At 49.7% G+C, this 21,543-nt stretch overlaps 1 protein-coding gene across 1 annotated transcript in view; it reads right to left on the bottom strand.

Annotated features, from left to right (window-relative positions):
* Positions 1 to 4,455: 4,455 nt before the first annotated feature.
* Positions 4,456 to 21,543, bottom strand: part of C1H1orf94 (chromosome 1 C1orf94 homolog) — a 35,901-nt gene continuing 18,813 nt past the window's right edge. Inside the window, exons 3-7 of the mRNA XM_060003546.1 lie at positions 19,425 to 19,685; positions 18,189 to 18,364; positions 13,704 to 13,781; positions 9,877 to 10,073; positions 4,456 to 4,531 (exon numbers count right to left, since the gene is read on the bottom strand). Coding sequence (XP_059859529.1) covers positions 4,456 to 4,531; positions 9,877 to 10,073; positions 13,704 to 13,781; positions 18,189 to 18,364; positions 19,425 to 19,685 — 788 coding nt within the window. The remainder of the gene's footprint in view (positions 4,532 to 9,876; positions 10,074 to 13,703; positions 13,782 to 18,188; positions 18,365 to 19,424; positions 19,686 to 21,543) is intronic.

Genomic DNA, 21,543 nt, shown 5'->3' with positions numbered 1-21,543 from the left:
CAGAGGTTGGCACAATATTGTAAATCAACTGTACTTCAAAAAAAAAAAGCCAAATAGTGCTAAAGAGTCATAAACAAGGCAGCGAACCCCACACCTCCATCCCTCACACACCAACCTTGCTTCTCATCGATAACTCTTTCAACTTTCTTGGCCCTTTTACTCTGGGATTAACCTCCAGAATTCCAGATAATTATGGGAATTCTGCTCTCTCTCAAACCATCCATTTGGGATTTCATCTACTGATTTTCTATTATGATAAAAGGAGTTTAGCTCTATTCATATCCCTTTCTTCACCTCCATCTTCCCACTATAGTTATCACACTAATTTTGGTTAAATCCATATGTAGGCTTTTTACTATTATGATCACATAAATATTGTTCACTGCCAAGTTAATAACAATTGTTTCATTTCTTATTTGAATTTATAGCTAAATCTTCCCTCCCCCACCAACCACTATAAAACACTTCTCAACACAGTTTTCCACACAGTCAACTCTGTCAGAATAATCTATCATTTTCTTTTTCTTTAGCCGCTCCCCACCCCCCGCCCCCAGACACCTCCTATCTGAGGTCTCCAAATTCCTGCTTTATTCTGGGCTCGTGGTGGTCGTGGCTTTTCAGGCTTTGCTTCATGGTTCTTGAGCTAAGATCTTTTCTCATCACCCCAAGAGTTTCCTCGGCCTCCCCCCAACTGATGATATCTATTTTCTATATTCCATGTCTTCTGTCTTGGTTTACCCTCTTGTCTTCATGGGGCACAGAGCTTCCTGAGAAAGGAGGCAAATTTTTTGAGACTCTGCACATCTGAAAACATCTTCATTCTACCTTCACAGATAAGAGTTTAGTTTTTGAATTTTCCATTAAAAGCCATTTCTACTCAAAGCTGTGACAGCTTTGTCCCAGGATCTTCTAGGTTCCAATGTTACTGTTGAGAAATCTAATGCCATTCTCATTCATGAACACTTGTATCTGAGTGGGATTTTCTGAAAACCTTAGAATCTTGCCTTTATCCCTGATACGCTGTAATTTCATAATGATATGCCTTGATGGAGATCTTTTTCATTCATTTCTCTGAGCACTGGTCTGGACCACTCAATCTGGGGAATTTTCTTACGTTTTTCTATTGATACTTCCCTCCCCTCTCTTTTCACTGTTCTGCATAGAACTCCTATTAGCCAGATATTTGGCCTCCTGGACTGAGCTTCTCATTTTCTTACCTTTTATCTCCTATAATCCATCTCTGTGTCTTTTTAAAATTCTCCTTTCTAGAAGATCTCTTTGATGTTAGCTTCCAACCCTTTCCACTGAAAAAAACTAAATCAGCTATCACTGTTTAATTTCAAAAGCACTTTTCTGTTCTGATTTTTAAAAATAATCATAAGGCATATTGTCTTATTTTTAAAATAAAGTGGCTTCTCTTAGCTCCCTGAGAATGTTACGCTCTTTTTAGTTCTTTTTAACGTTTGTTTTCTGTTTTTGTTTTTTGGCCACGCTGCGGGGCTTTGCAGGATCTCAGTTCCCTGGCCAGGGACTGAACCCAGGCCACAGCAGTGAAAGTCCAGAATCCTAACCATTAGGCAACCATCGAACTCCCTTACCTCTGTTTTGATCTGTGTCTTTCTTGTTGGAGATTGTCCATTTCCATTAAACATTAAGTCTTTAAAAGTTGATTGGAAGCTCTTTGTGAAAGGGCATAATCGTAGGGTAATTTTCATTGGTACCTCCAAGTGCCTTTGGGGCGTCTCATTTTCTTCAGCGAACCCTCCAAATTCCTGCCTCTTGTGTAAAGTCTAGCTGCTGGCCTTGGGTGTGGATGTGTATTTTACTTAATGCCCATTTTCCATCAGTACCCTCATCTCCACAATCCTTATGCATGGTCTGTATGTTTCTCCAGAGAAAGTACCTCCTATCTCCTATAGAACTGTCTGTGGCCCCTGGCTCTGTGGGGCCAGGATAGGAGCTACTTCTCATAACAGCCCCTTGCTTTCATCTCGCTTCAGTCCCATCTTCCATCCTCAGCATCCAGCACCCCCTGAGAACTTCAGGCTCTGCAGGGGAAAATGGTTTGCTTCTTGTTGATTGGCAGACATTTCAACGTGATCTTCCCCTCCTCTGCTAAGGCATTACCATTCCTCCACCACACTTCTGCCCTTTTATGTAGCAGATGAAATTGCTGGCTTCTCCTAATTTCATTGAGAATGGAGTTCGTATAGATGTTTTGTTTTTGTTTTTTTTTGGCTGTACGCGGGCCTCTCACTGTTGTGGCCTCTCCCATTGCGGAGCACAGGCTCCAGACGCGCAGGCTCAGCAGCCATGGCTCACGGGCCCAGCCGCTCCGCGGCGTGTTGGATCTTCCCGGACCGGGACACGAACCCGCGTCCCCTGCATCAGCAGGCGGACTCTCAACCACTGCGCCACCAGGGAAGCCCCGTATAGATGTTTTTACTCTCCTTCTTACTTGGGGGTAAATTTCAAGAGAAAAGGGACAGAAACATCTTCACCATCTTGAAACCACAAGTGTACATGAAGTACACATTAAGCCTCTATTAAGACTACATTATCCTTTAATCCTCAGAACTATTAACATTACCATTAGTAGAACTGAGGTTCAGAGAGGTTAAATTCTCTGCCCAACATCAGAGCTGGAAAGTGGCTAAGATCCCTTGTCTGGCCAAGGGCAACTCCCTTATTCTCTCCTGCCCCCAAGCACTCTGAGATCCAGAGAGGGTGGTTCACTATGGCCCAGCCTGGGTTAATACCTAGAGGTACAATGTGAGGAAACCCTTTGGGGAACAAAAGAGCTCCTGCATTGGTGAGAACTTCTAACCAGTGTCTCTCAGTCAGTGGAGAGTCTAGACTGTTAACCGAGGATATCAACAAGAAACACGATGTGCTAGAAGTGGGGTGAGCCTTGGGGGAAGGGGCTGAAGAACTCAGGGGGAAATCTTAGACGATGGAGAAAGGAGAAGGCATAAGTCCTAAGAGAACTTGGGAGAGAAACTGGTTTCCAGGGACCCAGGAAGAAAGGCCAATTGTGTCACACTGTGAAGGCAAGAGAAATGCTCTCGTGAGCCCTGGACGTGAGCTCATCCCAAGACACTGGTGACGTACAGAGCCCTAGTCTCTCACTGCAATCAGGACGGGGCTGCTAACGTTCCCCAGACCTAGCCGTCACTGGCCTCAGCCAGGGTGGGCCCGAGCTTCCATGTGAGTAACAGGACTGGTAATACAGCAACTTAGAACTGACAGTGTTGGTCCATCTGTATGTGCATGGCTCATTTTTTAGACCCAAGAGGAGGTCCTTACATTAAACCTCTGTTTAATTTCATCTTATGATTGTTTGCCAGAGGATTGCACGTGAGTTTCATTTCATAGACTGTCCCTGATCAGTGATGGCTGCCGGGACCACCATAGGGAGAATGATTCTGTGACTTTGTCCAGGCTCAGGGGATCAGCTGCTTAATGATGCCTGCCATGGGTGTAGGAGAATTACGGTATTTGTGTATCACTGACTCAGGCCATCTCCTCTTCCCAGATTTGTGTCCTCCATTAATGTGATCAAGATGCTCTCAATGTCCTCATTAAAGTCACTGATAAAAGCTGATTGAGAATGATCCAGGGACAGTGCCATTGGGGGCAGTTCTGAGATTGACCTCTAGCTTGGCATTGATCTACAATGACTGGCTATAGTCTATCACATTCAGGATTATTTTTAGAATTGATTTTCAGGTCACTTTTTCCCGTCTCATGTCCAAGAGAGACTGTTTCTGTAACCGCCACCTGGATAGGGCAGAGCAGGATGCACTTCCTTTACATCAATTCCAGAGATGCATAAACTGGGCTATTGAGAAGTGAGTGGATCACAGAGTAGAAGAGATCAGCCCTCAAGTGTATAACCCCTGGGATCCCTTATTTACAGAGCAGCACTTGGAGGACTGTAGCCCGTGGTGTCTCTTCATGTCCTCAGTAAACTTTGAGCCTCATGGGGGAAAAAGGAGCAGTGAAGATCACGCAGAACATTACAGAAAGTAACAGGCACACTTCATTTCAAGCAGCTCATACTTTTATCAGAAAATACAAACTTTCTAAATTAAGTGTCTTACGTCTATTTTACCAACAACAGCAAAAACAAAAATCACTCATGCTAGCTAAATACAGATGCATATGTGGACGAGCAAGTGAGTATGAATCTGAGGGGTGTGTGTGCAGTCTGTGCTGTGTGTGAAGGCTAGCTGTGTGTGTGTGTGTGTGTGTGTGTGTGTGTGTGTGAGTGTGTGTGTGTGTGTGTGTGAGTGTTGGTCCATGGATGCGCCTGGCCTTGCTGTTTTCTGTCTGTGACCTGGTCGGAACCTTGGCTTTCCAAACTTCATACCAAGCTGCTGCAGAATCCAGAATTCCAGAGCCCTTAGCCCTGCTCCAAGGGCTAAGGTAGGAGGAGGGAGATGAGAAGGAGATCTAAAAATGTATGCCATTCCCACTAGAGGGAAAATAGGGGCTGTTCATCAGGGGCCCACCGGATGTCGAGCCGAACCTGGAGGAGAAAGAAAATGACGTTGTGATAGAACTCCTGATGTCGGCAGAGATATTAGGGAAAGTAGTATATTAATTTTGGGGCTGTCAAAGACTGGGAAGATCATGACAGGCTTGGAAGCTGAAAGCTTTAGCAATAATGTAAAAAGTTTTGGCTCTGGGAAAATAAAATATTGAAATGATACAACTGGAGGACAATAAAGAGTTTCTTCTGCCACTTCCTTAGGTCAGGAAGGCCCTGGCAGGGGCTATTTCCACCCAGCCTATGCTCTCTCCATATCCAAGACCAAAGACTAAGGAGCCTGTCTGGATCTAAGCACCTTACCTGTGGGCCTGTAGCCCCTCTACCTGCCTTAGAGGACCCTGTGTGTCCCTCAGGAAATTCCACAACATCAGAGAACTCATGGCCACGTCCTAGGGTGAGATCTCAGAGTCCGGACAATCCCAGGGTTCCTGATCCCCTTCTCAGCACCAAGCTAGATCAGACCCTGCATTTCACACCAATCTGGCAAGTAAGCACTGAGGCATCCCTGACTGCCTGGGACTCTGCTAGACCCTCAGGGAAGGAAGTGCCGAGAAGACTTGGGCCTCACCCTCTGAGAGCAGGAAAACACACCCATCTGCTTTTTCTCCCTGGCACACTGCTAATTCATACTTCAAAAGAGAGTTCAAAAGCCGTCTCCTCTGTGCAGCCTTCCCCAACCTCTCCAGATGGAATCATTTACTCACACTTGGGATCCTACTGCAATTTCTTTCCCCATCTGCTAGGATACTCTGAATGAATGGAACAGAGCTCAAGACAAATTGCGGCAGAGCAGATAGCTAGATATAGTCTAATCCAGGGATTCTCAGTCACTTTTCACCTGGGCGGAAGCATATTACAGAAGATGCTCACATTCGTGGCGCCCTCCCATGAATTGATGAAACAAAAAAAGGGGAGGAGGGGAAGAAGCGATGGGAACAAACCAGTGCATTAATTTGTAATGCCTCAGCTGGTATGTGTATCTGTTGCTCGCTGTGAGCAGCCAGGGACAAGCGAGGCTTTGGGTTGTTTGAGTCCCTTCTCACAAAAATAAATTTCATGAGAGCAGGGACACTGTCTGGACTGTTCACCATTTGACACTCAGCACTCAGGCCAGGACCTGGCACCAGGTAGGTGCCCGATAAGCAATTAATGTCTGTGGTAACCCCACCTCTTTTTCTCTTTTTCAAAAATCATATTGGAAAAGAAACGATTAAAAGTGATGTTATCATAAGGACACTCTGAAATCTACTCTGATTTATAAAATAAAGGCTGTAACCCATACTCGGGTATTTACTAATTACCGGTAACAAATTACTCATGACACACCTTGTATCTGATTGCCACACCCCACACATCTGAGCCCTTCATGAGGAGAAATTCTGATAAGATCAACTGCCAAGAGCATGGTCTAGACAGGATGTAAACTAGAGGGCCAGGAAGAGAGGTAATCCATGTGGACTATAGTTATCCAGGAAGGCTTCCTGGAGGAAGAAGAGGGGCTTAACCTGCCTCACAAGCATGGTGAACGGTCCTGGTTTGCCTGGGACAGTTTCTACACTGTCCAGTAATAATTCCAGTGTAATTATCATTTGTGTTCTTTTTAACTCTCAGACTTATTGTTCTTTGGAAGGTACATGGTATTGTTATCCTGTCCTGATGGATGTATGCAAATGGACTTGGCAGAGGGCAGGAAGGGCCCCCTCCTCCTTTCCTGAGAACACGGAGGCCACCGACTCCTTCCTCTCCCACCTCTTGGTTCCTGACCCAGAGGAAGCACTGAGGCCCCTGGTCTCCCAGACTAAACTCTCCACCTACGCCCTTGTACCCCTCCCTGACCCAGGCAGCCTCTCCTGGACCTTGTTCCATCCAGCACAGCTGGTAAACCTCAACTCCACCCCTGTGCCCAGTGCTGCCTACATTCCATCCTACAGTGCCCAGGTTTTCTTGCCATATTGTCATCCTCCCTCTCTCCTCCTGGCTCCCTGACTCCACACTCTCCTGCTTTTCCTCCCACCCTTTAGATCCTTTGCTGGTGCCTCCCCATCTCCCCAACCCCTCTACATGCTGGAGACCCATGTTGGAGATCTATGTACATGTGCTCCCGGGCGATCTCATCCCATCCCACGCCTTTAAATAGCATTTATATGCTAATGACTCCCCAGTTTATATTATCAGCCACCACTTCTCCCCCGAGCCCCAGACTCAGACATCCACCTGCCTATCAAATGCTCCACGCAAGTGTCTAACGGGCGTCTCAAATTTCACATAAGCAAAACCAAACTCCTGATCAACAAAGCCTTGTTATCGTGATCTGGACCCTAGAATTTTGGCACTGCCAATCATCTGGACACTCAAGTCCAAAACCTAGGAATCACGCTTGACTCCCCTCTTTTCCTCATTCCACGTCCAGCCATTGTCAATTCCCATCAATTCTACCAAGCAAATAAATGCTCCACATCTTTTCTCTTACCTCCTCCCCATGGTCACTGCCCTAGTCTACGCCACCAGCACCTCTTGCTTGGCTGGCTAAAAAGGCTCCCATCCTGGTCCCCTCCATCAGCTCTCACCAGCCAGCCCACTCTTCGTATGTCGATCAACACCATCTTCCTTACACGGAGAATTAGGACATTCATGGCCTCTCGCTGCTCTTCCTTCCCTCGCCTCCCAGGCCCCGCCACCTCTCTGATTTCAATTCTGCCCGCTCTCCCTCCTCCACTCATCGTGCCCCAGCTACATTTCCCACCTCGCGGCCACTGCACTTCCAATTCTTTCTGCCCAGACTGCTCATCACCCATATATACACACGGCTCATCCTCTCGTTTTATTCAGATCTTGGCTGCAGAGAGGTCCCTTACTCCCTCCCCGCTTATCCCTTGCACCTGACACGTATGATGCTTCTTTACTTCCGTATTGTCTAGTTCTCCTCCTGGAATGACGGAAGTAAACACTTTGTCTTGTTCACTCCAGTAACCAGTGCCGAGAGCAGTGCCGGGCACACAGAAGATGCAACAAACGTTTTTTGAATGAACGAATCGTCCCTTTGGGGGACACGGACCTGCACTCCTCGCCTCGTTTTTTCCGACCTCACTTACCTGGTCTTTCCACCCTCTCAGGCCACCATTCCACTGCGCTGACTGCCGCTACTCCCCGTCACTCTCCTCCTTCGCCCACGGTGTCCCCAGCTGGCTGCAGGCTCTCTCCCACTTCTAAGGCTGCTCCTTCCTCAGTCTCCTGCTCACTCCTTTTCCTCTCCTGCTCCTCTGAAGACAGCCAGAGACCAGGTCCCAACCCTCGGCTCTCACTGTTCCCAATCAGTGCTTCCCTGACCGCTGAGTGGTGAGAACTTGGGACCACACTGCCTCCCAAGGACAGCAGGCTCTGGCTTCTGCAGTAACTCTCTCTTCCCTGGAGCCCAGAGTCACAGCGTGCAAGGGGCACGTCTGCTGGCCTGCAGGTAGGCTGTCTTCCCTCTGCAGTCTCATCTACTCTCACCTCCGGGGAGGTGAGAACCTCTCTTACAGACCCTGCAGTCACCTCCAGACTACGCCCTCTCCTCCCTCCTGTTTCTCTCCCCTCCGGCCCATCAATTCACTGCAACGTTCACAAATCCGCATTGAGTCCCCAGGCCTACCAATCAGAGCCTTTAATAATCCAAGTCCAGCCTCCCTTTTCCTATTTTCCACCTTGTTCAGGGATAAATCTAATACCTCAACCAGATGCCCTTATTCTGCAGGCCTCAAGCCCACCACGCACCTTCCCACCTGAGGGCCTAATTCCCCCAGTCGCTGCTCACTGGACCCTCCCCATCCTGCAGCTCTCATTGTGCACCCAGCAGGGATCCTCCCTCTGTCCTCGGGACACTTGGATGGCCTTCACTTTGTCACGGCATTAACATCATTGTGTCCCCTCTCATCCACTCTCATCTCTGAAGGGATGAACCATGTCCTATTCATGGACAGTGCCCCACAGGCTAAATTCACCGTAACTATGTGAACTGACGCAGCGCTTTCCAGGCTGCATTGGCGGAACACACCATGATATGCTCTACAAGAAAAGGGGAAAAAGGAGAGGAAGGAGGGAGGGAGGGAGGAAGGGAGGGAGGGAGGGAGGAAGGGAGGGAGGGAGGGAAGGAAGGAAGGAAAGAAGAAAGGGAGGGAGGGAGGGAAGGAAGGAAGGAAAGGAGGGAGGGAGGGAGGGAGGGAGGAAGGGAAAGAAAAAGAGAAAAAAAGAAATAAGGGGTCATGGGTTTTATATTCAAATGACACTATCGACCAGCTTCTTGAATGTCCTCCATGAACCCTAGTAAATGAAATAATCTGCAAATTCCAACAGTTAAGAAATCTGTTTATCTTTGTTTCTACCTTTCTTTTCCCAAACAGATCTGACTATGGAAACCTCTTTCCAGCATTTATCCCTCTATCAGGACATTCATGGGAAACACTGATTGAAAGGGTCCGAGTCCAGGACACCCGGCTGACACTACAGTGAGGGGGCTGTGATGGGGAGGAAGGGAATCTATGTCAGGTTGGGGAGTTTGGTCCTAATCCTGTAAAGGGAGGTTCTCAAGCTGGAGCACACGTTCCCCGGGATGCGCCTGGGACACCTGGATTCTCAGGGCTGACCCGGCACCACCCGCCTTGCAGAGCATCAGCAGTGAAGGTTTGGTGGGTGGGAATGAGCAGCTGCGCGTTGTTACATTAAAACAACAAACACCAATTCCTTACTGACAGGCATGAAAAGTTTGTATGGAACTGTCAGCTAAAACGTTGAGTCTGTGTTGGCTGTTGGCTGCTAAGCTCCTCTCCTCTGCTGTTTGGGGTATTTTGGGGGAAAAGCGTAAGCAGCCTGATACGCAGTGAGAGGCCCTTCAGCAGGGCCGGTTGCGAACTCACTGGGCTGTTGGAGGGATTAGCCTGGCAAGGAGCTCAGGAGGCAGTAAGTGGGGGAAAGAGCTGTAAGATTACCTGGCCGTGGCCTGCTGGAAACCAGGCAGGTGGGGAAAGGCGTATGCGTCCCGCTCCACTACCTGTCACCTGCTATGGGTGGTGCGCTCATCCCCTACTGGCCATGCAGCTGTATTTCCGCACCAAGCTGAGGACCCCAGCCCCGACTGGGCCTGCCAAAGGGCCCTCCCCCAGGCCCAGATCAGGCTCACCTCCACATCAGCTCCACCCAGGACCCGCAAGGCACAGGGTCTGCCCTCCCCACAGCCAAGGAATATATGTACCAAGAGAGCAGCAGTGAGGCCCAGCGCGCCCACCTCTCCTCTCCAGCAGCTTTCGGGATACGAGGTGAATTTCCAGTGTGGGCTGAGGACTCACCCATACGCGGGGAAGGGGTACTGCAGTCCATCTCCTGCCATGGGGGAAGGGTCTCGGGGATTTCTGGCCAGCTTCTGAGGTGTCCTCTGAGGGTACGGATAGCTGGACTGGACGAAGGGGATGTAGCTCAGCAGGGGGTTGTAGGAAGAGTGGAAACTCTGCTGTCCCGTCTGCTGTGGGTTGTTGTATGGCATCACCTGCATGGCAGAGAGGAGACAGGGGCTGGAGGAGAGGACAGAGGTCCAGCAGAGCCCGCTGCCACTAAACATCACAGTCCCCCAGCCCTGACCCTAACCCGAGGCCCCACCCCTCAGCCCCTGTGCCCCTCAGTCACTGTGGGGTGCATAGAAGGCAATGTGTTGGACGGGGAAGAAGCACAGGGCTCAGCTTCTATATGTGAGACTGGTAAGTTATTTAATTTATCTGTGTCTCAGTTTCCTTATCCATAAAATGGGCAAATGCTACCTCCATTGTATGGGGACTGAGTCAGCTGAAATAAGTAGAGAGACTGGCACATAATAAATAGCAAAGGAATATTATTTCCATTATTTCCATTCTCTTCTCTGTCCCCTGCCTTACCCTCAGCCAATAACCATCTCAAAAGCCCCTGGTTCATTTTTAAGTCTTGTACCATCTCAGTAAAGGCTGTTGGGATGTATACATCCCTGGCTTCTAGCTCAGGACCTCAACAGACCCCAAGTCCAAGACAGCTCTGCCCAGTGGAAATTCCTGTGACGGGTGATGGAGATCTTCTGGGTCTGTACCACCCAATATGGTAGCCACCAGACACAGTGTGCTATTGAGCGCTTGAAACGCGGCTAGTGGGACTGAATTTCAAATTTTACTTCGTTTTGATTTCAATGTAAATAGCCAAACGTGGCTGGTGGTCATGGTACTGGGCGGTGTGAGTGAGGAGAAAGGCCAAATGGGGGCACTGCAATTGAGCTCAAACCCTAAGAAAAGTAGGAACTCGTTGGGTTTGAGACCACCTGGATCAGACCCCCACCAAGAAGCAGGGCTCATCCTATGTTGCCCCTGATGAGGCAGGAAGCCCACCTGTCTTATTTACTGATTTATCCTTGGCCCTGAGACGGTGCCTGTCACACAGTAGCTGCTCGATAAATATATGTTAAATGGATAAGTGCAAGAAAGAGGGAGAGAGAGGAGGAGGGAGGAAAGAAGAGACTGCTAAGTGTCAGCTTGAATATCTAAAATGACAGGGAGCTCATTACATCACGAGCACTGTATTCCACTACTGACAGCTCCAAATGTCTTGTGTGGAGCTGACACCCATCCTCCTGTGTGTTTTGGTCAAAACTCGGGAAATTTCTGGATTTCCACTTTAATAGCAAGTCTGTAGTCCAAGCTGCTCAGGGGTTGGGCGTACTGACTGCCCTTTCTCACCCTGCACACCCTTATCTGATTTAAAAAGATGACAAAGGTTAGCGCTTATTAAGTGATAACAAGGGTGTGCCAGGCCCTTCATGTGGATTCTCTCATTTAAAGTCCAAACAGCCCTGTGAGGTAGGACCATTAGGATCCCCATTCTAGAGATGAGGAAACAGGTTCAGAGAAGTTAAGCAACTTGCTCAGTAAGTGTTCCAAGCGTCTGAGTTTTGTTGGAATCCCCAGTGTGGCAAGCCCAGAGCCCACGGCCCTGGACTGCACCGCTATGCCTGCTCCCTCTGGAAGCCTGAGCCCCTCCCTCCTGGCCCTCCCCATCTTTCCCCCAGTGGACAGGTAGGATCTGGTGACACTGGACATGGGCACCAAATCCCCAAGAGGGTGAGCTGAAGGTCAGAAAGTGCCAAGGGCTCACAGAGAGACCCCAGGAAGGCACCTCCCAAGACAGACACCAGAGGGTCAGCGTGGCAGAAAAAGAAACCCCCTGGTTTTCACAGTGAGGGGACAGTCCTGGACCTGGGAGGAAACTGACATGAAAGAGAAGATACGGGTCCTAGAGCTTATGCAAGCTTTATGCAAAACTGTATCCTAACTACATGTCACTGATAAAACACATAAAACAGAGCTGGGTATAGGGCTCTGGAACCATCTCCAAGAAATCCTCTTTGCTGACAAAAGCAATGATAGAGCAGTGTGCCCAGAGTGCCACATCTGTATAAAAACGCTCGTATAAATAGATATCGCTGGAAGGATACCTAAGAAACCGATCACAGTGATTGCCTCTAAGATTTTAAAAATTGTGTACCAGGTTTTTATATTACTGCTTCAAATATATGCATTTACATAACTTTGTCTAAAAGCATTCACTTTGGAGCTAGGTGGATGGGATCACTGCTCGTGGGGTGGAGGGGATGAGACTGAGATTCTGTGAGCCTGACTGCCTCATCTCAACTTCATCGCAGGACGCAAAAACTCCTACTGCTGAAAGAGCAGTCCTGGCCCACGTAAGAAAGTAACGTACACTTATGGGCCCTTCTCTACCTTCTGGAACATTCTAACATCCTTCAGAGGTCAGAGATGCAGTTTGCAGAGAAAGGGTAGGGCTCCCCGGGGAGGGAGGAGAGGTGGAGGAGTCTGTGGGTTTGAGTGTGGGTTTGATCTGTCCACCTGATTGTGGGGTTGCAAGGCCAGCCTGAGAATGTAGCCGGTCCTCAGCTCCTTTCCTCACCCCCCCATCCCTGCCCCTAGATCCTCAAAGCCTCTGGAAGTGTTGTTTTGTGTTTTGCGTGTGTGTGCGTGGGCCCACACGCATGCAGCTTGGCATGCATGTCTATAACTGCATCTTTGTTTGTGTCTGTATTTTTGTCTCTGCTGCTTTATTTTGATACCGTATTTTTGTGTGTCTGTATACATGAGGCAGTAAGGCACAGTTATTGGGAACGTGGACCCTGAAGCCAGGCGGCTCAAGGTCAACCCCCAATCTGCCATTGTGTTACTGTCAGGTAGATATTGACCCCCGACCTATCCATGGGAGTAGAGGGTGCAGATTCAGCTAACAAAAATATATAACACCCAGTTAAATTTGAATTTCAGAAAAACAGCAAGTTTTTCTTTTTTTTAGTATAAGTATGGTCCATGAAGTATTTGGGACATAGCTCTGCTAAAACATTATTCACCATTTATCTGAAATTTAAATTTAGCTAGGTGTCTGGTATTTTAACTGACAAACTGACATGGAAGGGATATGACTCCCAGCCCCACTGATGCTGGGCAGGCCATGTGATTTGCTTTGGCCCGTGGAAGGCAGGTGTACATTACCATGTCCCAGCTCTGAGCTGAGCCCCTCAGACACATTGGGTGTTTCTTCTCAGCCCTTCCGCCATCCAGCATGGCAGGAGCAAAAGTGACTGTATCTTCAGCACAGGCCCAAAAGGGGGACACGTGAAACAGGCCTGAACCCAATCCCAGTACTGCTCAGCCAGCCTGCGGACCCGTGGGTAAAAAAATAAATATTTTATTGCTGAAGCCTCTGAGACATTGAGGCCATTTGTTGCCACAGTAAAAGCTAACTTATGTGTTAACTTTATAACTTTGGACAAAATATTTAATCTCTCTCAGTTTCCTCATCTCTAATCTATAAGGTAGATTATAGGGTAGTTCTGAAGGTTAAATTAATGCGGGTAAGGCCCTTAGAGAAGGGCCTGGCACACAGTAAGGGCTCTGTAAGTGCCAGCTGGTATTATCACCTGGGGACACTGGTTTGTGTCCACATGCATGCTGGTGTTTCTGTCTGCACTCTGGGGTCAAGCATGGGCCGGAAAGTGTGGCTGGTGACCAGCTAGACAAAGACAAGGGAACAGACATCCTTCTGACCTGAAGGCCTTTGCAGAGCTGAGACAGAGGCGAGGAGGTCAGCTACTCACCTGTCGGGAGTAACACCCCAGCTGGGGTTGCAGGGTCTGCTGGTAGGGCATCCTGGCTGCCTGCTGTGGGTACAGGCCCTGGGGAGAGAAGGGGGAGGCTCAGTGCTGTGGGGCGGTGGGCTCCCAGCCAGAGAACAGCAGCCACTCAACTCAGCTTCCAGCTCCCTTGCCTGGACCTCCAGACACGTTCAAGTCCGTCCCACCACACTACTGGCCAGACCCACCAGCTGCCTAGTCCAGCTGGAGTCAGGTCGAGCCAGCAGCACGCCTCACAGCACACAGGAAGCCCCTGGTTAGCAGGATTCACAGCCTTTTTGGTGAATATTTAAGGCAAGAGCTTTAGGAACCCGCCTGCCTCTTGAATTCCAGATCTGCCCCTTAGTGTCTGTGTGACCTTGGGCAAGTCACTTCACCTCTCGGAGCCCCTTTTCCCTTGTCTCTAAAATTATGGGTGTTCAAGCCTGCAGAGCCTGTGAAGGTGGCCAGATTATCTTTGTTGCTGTCTATACCCCTTTCTAAGTGCCTTTCCCCAAACCCCACTCCTGCCCCAAGACGTGAAGTACCCGCGTGCGTCTGTGTGCACGTGCGTGCCAGCTTGCCTCCATGCTTATTTAAGCGCGTCTGCACGTGTGCTTCCATCGTGTCTGCAGCTGTGTGTTTCTGTGTACAAATGTGCAACTATGAACCTGGGTGTATTAGTTTTGGTCTGCTGCTGTGCCTCTACCTGCCCACACGCACACCTGTGTCTGTACCTGATGATGAAGACTGACGTGAAGATAGACGAGGTACTCCATCTAAAGGGCTTAGAACAGTGCAGCACGTGGTGAGGATTCTGCCACCATCTCTCACTGTCACCCCCGGCCCCTGCTACTCCCACCACTTGAAGAGGCTGCCTGGCAGCTCAGCCCGACGGGAAGCAGAAACTTTATTCACAACTCTGTCTGGGGTGGCCTTAAGTGTCCATGTGTACACACACACACACACACACACACACAGCAGAACTGCCACTGTGGATGGGGTCAGCCCATGACCCCTCCAGTCCCAGGCTGCTTCCATCTGCCAATCCAGAGTTACCCCTAAGAACCCCCTAAGATGCAGTTCAAAACCCCAACCCCCCCCCCAGACCGCATGTCTTTCCAGAAGATTCCATGCCCCGAGATGCTGCCTCCACCCTGGGCTCGGCTTGTGCCAATCTGATGCTGCCCTTGACGACTTCCTCGGAGCCCATGGGCTCCTCCTAAAAGGCTCCGAATCCCTGATGTGGGGTCCTGGGGAAGCCCCCCAGCTCTCTCAGCGCCCATCCTCCACGTCCCCGAGACAGCACATCCTTTCAGGGCCCTCCTTGCTCTCTCCTCCTGTGCACCTGCACTTGACCGTGGCCGGGCCTTTCCCACATCCTCCAACCCCTTCACCTGAAACCAGTGCACCTGCTCGCCTTTTCTCCAAGCCCGGCTGCTGGGGCAGCCCCACTCACCACCACGACCAGCCTGTGACCCCAGGCGTGGCCTGAACTGGGACAGAGGTGTCAGCCGGATGGAGCCGCCCTGCCTGTTCCCAGCCCCCAGTGGGCTCCAAGGCCACGTTCTAAGTGTCCCTCCTCTGCTTCACTCCCTCCGCATCAGCGCTCAGCTCTGCTTTCCACAGCCGACTCCCCCAGGGCGCCGTCCTCCTCACGCCCGCCTAGGTGAGGCTACCCCTAGCATCCATGCCCCGCCTGTCCCTGCTCTGTCCTGGGGCGGATTTTCAGGAGATGATGCTATATTCGTCAGTGTGAGGCACACTGTATGACCTGAAGGAGATTTCTAGTTGTTCAAATTGCAATTCTGTGAAATCACAAGCAAGGGTAAACACACATTCATTCCTCTTTGCTTGAGGCCACGGCCTCTTCCTACGTGCCCTCCCTCCCTAATTGGGAGCAGAGTTCCTTTGTGTCAAGCAGCCCAGGAGCCCCCGGAGCTCCCCTGTGCTGGGGACTGAGTCTTCCACGGCTCTGCGTCCCTCCACAGTGGAGCTCTGAGTAAATTGGATTTGGGACCTCATTTTTATTCTTCACACCGAGCAGGAAAAGAGGCTAGGATAGACTGTTCCCCATTTCTCCTCTGTGCCTTCTCAAGGTCTGCTGAGCTCCCTGACACTGTTTCCTAGGAAGATCAGGGCTGAAAAGTGATCATAACCAATATCTACATCATACTTGAGATTTTACAAAGCCCTTTCCCATGCATGGACTCCCTTAACCTGACAACTGACTCAAGTGTTTGCTGCCGCTGCTGTAATTATTACGAGGCCACTTCATAGGTGAGACCAGGGCTCAGAGCATTTGACTAACTTGCCCAAGACCACACAGCTTGGAAGCAACGCAATTCCCTTACACCCAAGTCTGACGATTCTAAAACCTGCTTTCTTTTTATCATATCAGGCCTCTTGATCAGCCGACTTGAAGCCTGATGGCATTATGAGACCATGAGGACCTGGGAGAAGGTAAATTACCCTGTCCCTTGTGACCACCTGGGAGTGTCCATGTGTACAGCCAACTTCACCTGGGCCTATTCAGTGTCTAAACTGCTGCACAGGACCCAGGGGCCCTACCAGCCAGGGCCCTTCTGCCCAGAGGCCCAGGAAGCTCAGAGTCAGCCCTGTGATGCCCACATCAGCATCTCTGAAGACAAAGGACTTCATGCTGGAAAAATACGTCCAAATCTCACCCACTCCAAAAGTCAAGTCAGAAGAAGTTCACGTAGCAGAGAGAAACTAGCCCCTCGGTACAAAACAGACCATTGCAAATTAGCTTTCCATGGTGAGCCCTGTGGGTGCATTTGAGAGTGAATCGGTTTACACCAAATACAATTATGTAGTTGTTTCTCTCTCAGGGGTGGGGGGCACACCACGCTGGCTTTGGATTTGTCCCTGACTTGTACTGGGCGCCGAGCTTCCTAGTCATCTTGGAATCACCTCACCTGAGTCAAGGCCTATACTCAGTGTGAAGCAAGGTTTTTTGTTTTTTTTTTTTTAATTACTTAAACGAATGAGGAAATAAATAAATACAAATGAGTGCATCAGGGACTAGGTGATAAACGACTGCACAGTGAGTGAGCAAGGGTGGAGGAACATCAGTGAAAGAGTCGGTGAATCAATGAGGACGTGGACAGGGCACTTCTCTCGAGACCTCTGCCAGGACAACGTATCATAGACACGGGAGGGACGCACTTGGATTTTCCCATGGATCGTGCTTCCTTATGCCGTCTCACCTCAGTGGTGGGGTGTGAGGAGAGTGTGGCCACTTGCTCTGTTTAGCAAACGAGAAAAGGCTTGAAAACAAAACTTTGCAGAAGAAAAGAGAGACCACGCTAAACTCCTTTACTTTAGTTCCTGTTTAAGAATCAGGGGCTGAGCCTGGTGCGCCGGCTTAGAGGGGCTTTACGTGGGACAGAGAAGGTCCACCTTCTGCGCAGGATGTCTAAGCTGTGAGGCTTGCCACTCTGTCGCAAAGGAGGAGGTGACACGTGGGACCGGAGGATCGGGGGGAGGGGGAGGGGCACAGAGACAGGATGAGTCGATTTTCAGGTGGATTGCCTTCTCTCTGCCCTCTCCGGGCTTGGCCAGGCCAGGCTGGGGTAGCAGGTTCCCAGGAACCTGGCCCTTTCATACACCTGCACACCATTCTGGAAAGGAGCCACGGAGGAGACAGAACACTGAGAAATCTTAGACACTGAGTGCCTTTCCTGGAGGAAACGAGCCGACCCAAAGGGACTATTTAAGCTCTTGGTTTAGACTATCGTTTAAACCAGAGTGAACATTTATTTGATTTTTTCTTCTATCTACCCAGTGGGTGGCAGCTCTTGAGAGAGATTAAGTTAAACAGACAAACTAAAGAAACTACACTTCCCCTGAATAAATAAGTCTGTGAGTAAAATTTCCCACCCTGCAAGTGTTTCTCCATCCCATTGTGTCTGGCCCCTCTTAGCTATGAGCCCAAGACCAGGAATGTGTGTCAAGCCATCTTAGCCGGTAGAAGCTAAGATTGCCGGGTTGTAGTTGAAATAAAATGGTCACATAATTTGTCATCTGCACCAGAACACTTGAGAGTGAAAGGGGGTGCAATTAATAATTATGCTGGGACAAAAGACCTAAACTGGGACTGTCCCAAGTAACCTAGGACGCATGTCATCCAACTGTAAAGGAGGTGGTGGGAAACAAGGACTATGCTATCATCCTCTCCTAGGAGCCCAAGTACTTCACAGGCCCAAACTTAGCCAAGCTCTGGAAGACACGGCACAGAGTGAACTGAAATTCAGACAAAGGAAAATGAGAAATATACACGCACATGCACGTGCATGTGCGCACACGTGTACCGGGTGGTCGGTCTGATGTGGCCCCGATGAAAAAATTAACTAATGAGTCTACGGCTCTTTGTGAACTAGGCTTCCTGAACCAAGGCTCCTCCGTGGACGGCCACCGGGGAGCCAGGCCCAGGATCCGCTCACTCACCTGGTACTGGGGGAAGGCAGAGGGATTCGTGAACACGGGCAGAAGTGGATAGTTCAGGTTGAGCCAGAGCGGCTGGTTCAGGGTCGCTGAGGTCAAGGTGGTGGCAAAGCATGGGGTGAACACACTCCCTGTGTACTCGAGGTTGTTCTTGTCGGCCCCCGTCACAGGCGGGTTAACTGTAAGTCACAGGAGAGGCAGAGCGTTTCTGTGATTGAGGAAGGGAGAGGCCAGGACGCCCTCCGCCCCATGACTGCCTGAGGGGTTAATGTTCTCAGGGGTTAGGTCTTTTCAAAGCTCCCAGAGGGTTCTTCAACTTTTGGATGAATTTCCAATTCTAGGAAAACATCGTTAGTTCACACCTTGCCAATTCGGAAGGGGTGAAAATCCCAGCATGGCCTGGCAGGGAGCATCTCTCCGTCATTGACTAGTAAGGAGGCAGTTTAGCAAGAGGACCCAACAAACCAGATTGCTGGGGCTGTATCTCACCGACTTACAAAACTACATTCTTTCAAGTGCTTTAGAAAAATCCAGTTTGGTGTAAACAATTGCTATGCCATTGGAAGTCTTTCTTATCAAATTATTAAAGCAACCCCTTGAGGACGTGTACTTGGCAACAGTGAAGACCTGGTGCAGGTTGTTGTATGTATGTTGGAATCATTTTTTAAAAAATACTTTAAAATATCACATAATTCAGTACGATGGGACCCAAAATTAGTCTGAATGAATGAGGTGTGATTGAGTTGTTTTAGGACATGGATCCTGGATTTCTTCCTTGTACAATATGCTCTGTGGGCTTATACAGTCTGAGCTGGGGTGTCAGTTTCCCCTTATTGGCACATTTTCGGAGGGAAAGGCAGTTACACTAAAACAGTTGTAGAAGCACAAGGGAGAGAAAGCCGGCACATGAATAATCTCAATGTAGAAATAATCTCAAAGAACGGATTGTTCTTTGGTTTGGGCCACTTGAGGGGATATAAGACAGGCTGAGTCAAGGCTATATTCCAACTGACCACCGATGATGCCCATGTGACCCCTGAAAGTCAACTGCGTTTCTCTAGCAATAGTATTCCCTGTAGGGGACACAGGAAGTCATATCCCCCGTTTTATGGGACTAGGGAAAGACAGTAACTTGCCCATGGATGGGACAGCCCTTTGATGACAGAGCCACTCCAGGGACATCTGAGGGTTTCTGAAATCCCTTCCTCTACAGATTTCCTCTGGGCAGGGTCAGCTTACGTTTCAGCTCCAGCCCGTCCACCTCCACCTTGCTGCGAAGCTTCAGATGCCTGCTTGGGTTCTTGGTGGCCCCAAGGAACTCACAGAGCAGGTTCTTCTTGGCCGGCCAGGCAGGCTTCTTGGCTGGCAGGGCCATGGACGTAGAGCCCATGGGGTCACTGCCACCCTCCTTACCACAGGTGTCCTTCCGTCTCTGGGACCACTGACTGAGAAAGAGGCTCTCTTGACCCTTGGTCAGCTCCTTGGCGCCAGGGTTCCGTTCTACAGCAGAAGGGAAACTGAGTCAATGACTCTGGAAGGCCAAGTGCTGGATGCGGGGAGCACTGTCTTGTGGACTAAGTGATGCGTCCTCCAGAGCACATCTGAGGCCCCAACCACTCTGGGCTCTATCTCCCAGCCAAGTTCAACCCAAGTTCAATCCCCGAAGGCTTCACTGACCAATGCCCATTATGGTCTCCCCATCCCATGCACACATGCATGCATTCATCCATTCTTATCTTCTTGCCTTCCATCTACCCACTCATCCTCCCTTCCCTCTACCCACTCTTCCTTCCTTCCATAATTCCTTTCTTCCTTCCTTCCTTTCAAACCTCCTTCCTTCCAGTTACCTCTCTTTTCTTATCTTTTCTTTCTTTCCTTCCTTCCTCCCTCCTTCCCTGACTCCCTCCCTTCTTCCTTCCTTTCCTTCATTTCTACTGTTTTTCTTTCCTTTCTCCCTCTTTTTTCCCTCCCTTCCTTCCAACCCTCCATAGGTTGGAATACAAAGGTCCCAGATACAAAGCTGACTTGGACACAGTTCCTGCCTTCAGGGAGCACCTGGCTTAGTGGGGGGACACGTACTCCTACAGAACACACGTCTGGTCCCTCCTCACGGACTCTCCTCTTGCTAAATCGTCATAGCAATTTAGCACTCTCGTCAGCGCCAGCCTCTGACCTGAGTCCTGGGGACACTGCGGTGAGTCAGAGCCAGACTTGGCCCTGCAGGAGCTCAAAACAAGGATGAAGAGAAAGACAGACCCAGAAATAGCTCTGGGACAAGGCAGATGGGAACCATGAGGTGACAGAGGGACACCGTGGGAGAAGAAGGTGGCTAAGACAGCTTCTGTCTGAGAGGACCAGAGGGCTTCCAGAAGGAAGAGGGTCTTCAGCAAGGCCTTACACCAGGGGCTGTGGGTGACTGTGGGCAAAGGAACAGAAGCATCGGAGAGACACAGTGAGGCCATGGATGTGGTCAGTGCCAGGCTCAGATCTTTCTCCAAACAGACCGCGTGTCCCCCTAGTGCTAGGACACTGTCTGGACCATCATGGGATCCTCTACAGCAGTGGTTTTCACCCATATTTCCTTGTGAGCAATGGAACTCTTTCTTCCAACAAAATTAAGTATGATGGGGGGAAAATACATATGTGTGTGTGTGTGTGTGTGTGTGTGTGTGTGTGTGTGTAACTGCACATATATAATCTATATACATATATAAATTTGTTAAGGCATTGCTTGGTTGAAGCAGGGAAGAGGGCCTTGTCCTCAACATCGTCACACCTTCCCCAGCCAGGAGGTCCTGGTCTCCGTGGAGCTTGGCTGGGAAATGGCACTGGACACACAGCAGGCACCTCGGATCTTTCTGATAGCGGCAGGACCAGAGGACCTGTGCCCAGTACTACCTGTTGGGAGTGGATGTCATCCCACCCACTCTTGGCCCCATTAGCCCACTGGCCTTGGGGCTGAGTCTGGACAGGACAAGGCCTGACCTCCTAGTGCCGTCCCAGCAAAGGAAAGAGCTGCTCTAGCCTGAGCCAATTTAGGAGAAAATGCCATTTTTATCAAAACATGTCCCTAGAGTCTCTTCCAAGAGTTTGTCTGGTTGTGAGTGTAGCCCCCAGTCCCCTCCCCAGAGGCCCCACACCCGCCACCACACACATACATACCCAGCTGCCTGAAACATGCTCCTCTCTCATCTCCAAAGCTCCCTCTTCCAGTGTCTGTGCACACAGACCCACACACATTCCTGCCTGTCGTTCCTTTGGCTCACTCACACGTGCACACAACTACACACAGAGAATGGGCACACACAAACACATACACACGGTCACCATCAGATGCACCCACCCTGCATTTTCTCTA

This window comes from Delphinus delphis, chromosome 1 (assembly GCF_949987515.2).
Source record: "Delphinus delphis chromosome 1, mDelDel1.2, whole genome shotgun sequence".
Classification (NCBI taxonomy): Eukaryota; Metazoa; Chordata; class Mammalia; order Artiodactyla; family Delphinidae; genus Delphinus; species Delphinus delphis.
The sequence above is the reverse complement of the archived record's forward strand: the minus strand, read 5'-3'. Positions and strand labels throughout refer to the sequence as shown.